Raw genomic sequence first — 3,291 nt, forward strand, 5'->3', positions numbered from 1 at the left:
ATTAGCTGGTATTATCATCATTATTTTAATTATTACTGGTAGTATTACAGAATATGCTTATTTTTCCTATGAAATATTTTATCAAGTTATAAATTATGCAATTATATAGCCAGAATAGAACATTTATTTTACAACAACTAAATAGAAAACATAAAAGTAATTGATGAAATCAATAAATGCAACATCTTTTTTGGGAGGGTCACTGATCCCTTTGAATCCTGATAAATACCATGGACTTCAGAAAAACGCACATATGTACTCAGAGACAAATTGTTTCACGAGATGCATGGACCTCCAAAGTCCATTACTCGATGCCTGTCCCAGGTTAGGAATCTATGCTCAGGAGCAGTGGTTGCAAACTGGGGGCCGATGGTATTTATCTGACCTTCAGATGTGTTTCGTTTGCTTGTACAGGGCTTTAAAATTTGTCAGTATGAATGCCTCTAACAGGTCATAAACTCTCCAGTGCGCCATAGTTCCTACCACTCTCTGGTATTAATCTTGGCCACCTTCACTTTTTGGGGGTATTTGTCCAATCTAAGTTTGTGACCCTTGCTTTACACATCTCACAGCCTATTCATGTGACTAACTGGATCATTCGGCACTCATTCCGATAACCCAGCAGGCCTGTTTATACTAAGGAGGCTGGCAAGATAAAAACCAAACCCATTTTCCCTGACTCCCTTGCAGTTAGGAGTGCCCATGGTTCTACCATGCAGATAAATATGAAACTTGGGAATCCACTTGGGAAGAGGATTAGAGTAACGAGGTGGCAGCCTCAAGTAGAAAAATCAGGTTTTTGGCATGGAAGATGACAAAAGCCTTTGGTTCTTCTGGGCAGCTGTACCAAAGGTTCTAGCTCTAGTACAGGGGTTGGCAAACTAATGCCTGTGGGTCAAATCTGGTCCACTACCTATTTTTATTAATAAAGTTCTAGTGGGTGCCAGCCATGCTCACTCATTTACATATTTTCTGTGGCTGATTTTGCACTACAACAGCAGAGCTAGAGTATTTGTGACAAAGACCATATGAACCATAAAAACCTGAAAGTTTTCCAATTTGGCTTTTTACAGAAAAAGTTTATCAACTCTTGGTCTTGTCCCTAGATAAGGACTGGTGGGTGACAGCTGTAGTAAAATAAGATTTTCTCATGATGTAGCATCTCCTAGTCACAATATTCCAGTTCTCCAGCATCTAAGCTTAGTTCTCTGGCCCTTCTATACATTTTGTTACCTAATATCATGTAATAAATCCCTTTCTGCTGAAAATAGCTAGAGAAGTTTCCACTGCTGTAGCTAAAAACCCTGAATGGAAACACAGAGTAACAGAAGACAAAGAATTAGGATATAAAGTTAAAAAATTTACTTACATTATGTATCATCTCGAAGTACTTTTGACAGGCCACCTGGTAATGTGTCCCCTTTACTAAATCCAAAATCTAAAATGTATAAGGAAAAAGAGAAAGAAACACAGAGTAACAGAAGACGAAGAATTAGGATATAAAGTTAAAAAATTTACTTACATTATGTATCATCTCGAAGTACTTTTGACAGGCTACCTGGTAATGTGTCCCCTTTACTAAATCCAAAATCTAAAATGTATAAGGAAAAAGAGAAAGAAAAATGAGAAACTGAGTTTCTTCTAAGCCACTGTAGCTCACAGTTGTTAGCTTTTTCATAATCTTCATTCCAGAGAGGAAATGCAATAAATCACATAGCATGTTGTGCTTCTGCAGCCTGGACACTGTGATAATTTCCACATTATATAGTAGCTGTTTAGGTCAGCATTAAACCACAGATGACAAGGGATAGTAAGTGATCTTTCTGACCTTCCAACTGTGAATTTTAATAACGTTACCTCAACAACAAGATGAAAATACATCCTGGTATTATGAGTTTGACAGTTATTGTCAAACATCATATTGCAACATCTCTTCCAAAATTGTAGACATAAATCTAGTAATCTAATGGTTGGTACATGAAGCAATCAAGTATACTATTAAGATTTTTATTTTCCACATTACTAGTTTATATAGATACAGCATAAAATACTGCTGTGTGCCCATCAGAAAAATTTAATGTAAACTCTTTGGACGAGTATCTGAGGAGAGAGAATGCTTTTACCTTCAATCAGATTTGTCCTTTTTGAAATGCAGTTATTTCTAGTAAAGCTCAGCAGAATAGGAGAGTGAATAGTCTATTCTGAACACCTATTAGGAACATCATCCTATCTTCTGTAAATACAATTTGCTTTCCAATTTTACTTCATGTAATCTCTTCAGAGTGGTGAAAACTCCCATTCTTATCAGCAGAGTGCAATGCCAGCTGAAATTTGCAGTTTCATAGCCCTCCCCTTACCCGCAAATAAATAAAGTTAATATTTCGCCCATTTATCAAACAAAGTAAAATGCAGGAATTAAGAGATAACCTCATCTGGAGTAATGTTAATTTCTATCCCTTTTCAAAAGGCTGACCTTCCTGTTACAAAAAGAAATGAACATGAAGTCTCAAATTTCTGCTATCCTCATTATTGAATATAGCTTTGCATTTTTGACAGATACACAAAAATTTTATAGTTGCAGAATGGCATCATACAATATTGACAAGAATATGCTTAAAGATTGTTTCTGAATTTCATGTCACCTTTTATTCAATCTTATTTGAAAGACTTGGGGGTAAATGCCAGCCAATCACAGAACCGAGGATCCTCCCTATCTATTTTACCTGTACTTTTCTTGAATTAGAGCAAAAATAAAGAACAAAATTAAAATGAGGAAAGTCACAAAGTTTTTCATGTAATGCTAACACTTTGAGCTCATATTCTCTGATGCTTTTACAAACAGATATTCAGATTGTGTTGAGATAAACTTATAAATAATTATTGGCAAACATCAGTGAAACAATACAAAATACCTGTGACTTAAAATTTTGGAGATATAAAGACTTTGAACATAAATTATAAGTTTTAAATAATGCCATAAATTAGCTGAAGAGAAAATGAATTCACAGAAAGAAAAAAGCTCAACTGTGTGGTATATAAGTTCCCTTTATGTAGAAAGAAAACAATGAATCCAACATTTTATTCTATTTTATGTAAAATTTTTGATCTACTTATATAAAATAGAAGAAATACATTTAAGTATCTTCCTTGCAAAGTAAATGTGTAACATTATATATGTGTGTGTGTGTGTCTATATATATAGACACACACACACACATGATCTAATATGTATGTTTGAGAAACATGCTATGAAGAAATACTTAAACATATTAAATATTTAGTTGGGTGATA

At 34.5% G+C, this 3,291-nt stretch overlaps 1 protein-coding gene across 1 annotated transcript in view; it reads right to left on the bottom strand.

Moving 5' to 3' along the window:
* LOC103604870 (DNA primase large subunit) overlaps positions 1-3,291 on the bottom strand; it is a gene marked incomplete at its 5' end in the record, with an annotated part of 109,421 nt that overhangs the window by 9,030 nt on the left and 97,100 nt on the right. Inside the window, one exon of the mRNA XM_008589448.1 lies at positions 1,523-1,591. Coding sequence (XP_008587670.1) covers positions 1,523-1,591 — 69 coding nt within the window. The remainder of the gene's footprint in view (positions 1-1,522; positions 1,592-3,291) is intronic.

The sequence above is a fragment of the Galeopterus variegatus genome, unplaced genomic scaffold, assembly GCF_000696425.1.
Source record: "Galeopterus variegatus unplaced genomic scaffold, G_variegatus-3.0.2 Scaffold5453, whole genome shotgun sequence".
NCBI classification, from domain to species: domain Eukaryota; kingdom Metazoa; phylum Chordata; class Mammalia; order Dermoptera; family Cynocephalidae; genus Galeopterus; species Galeopterus variegatus.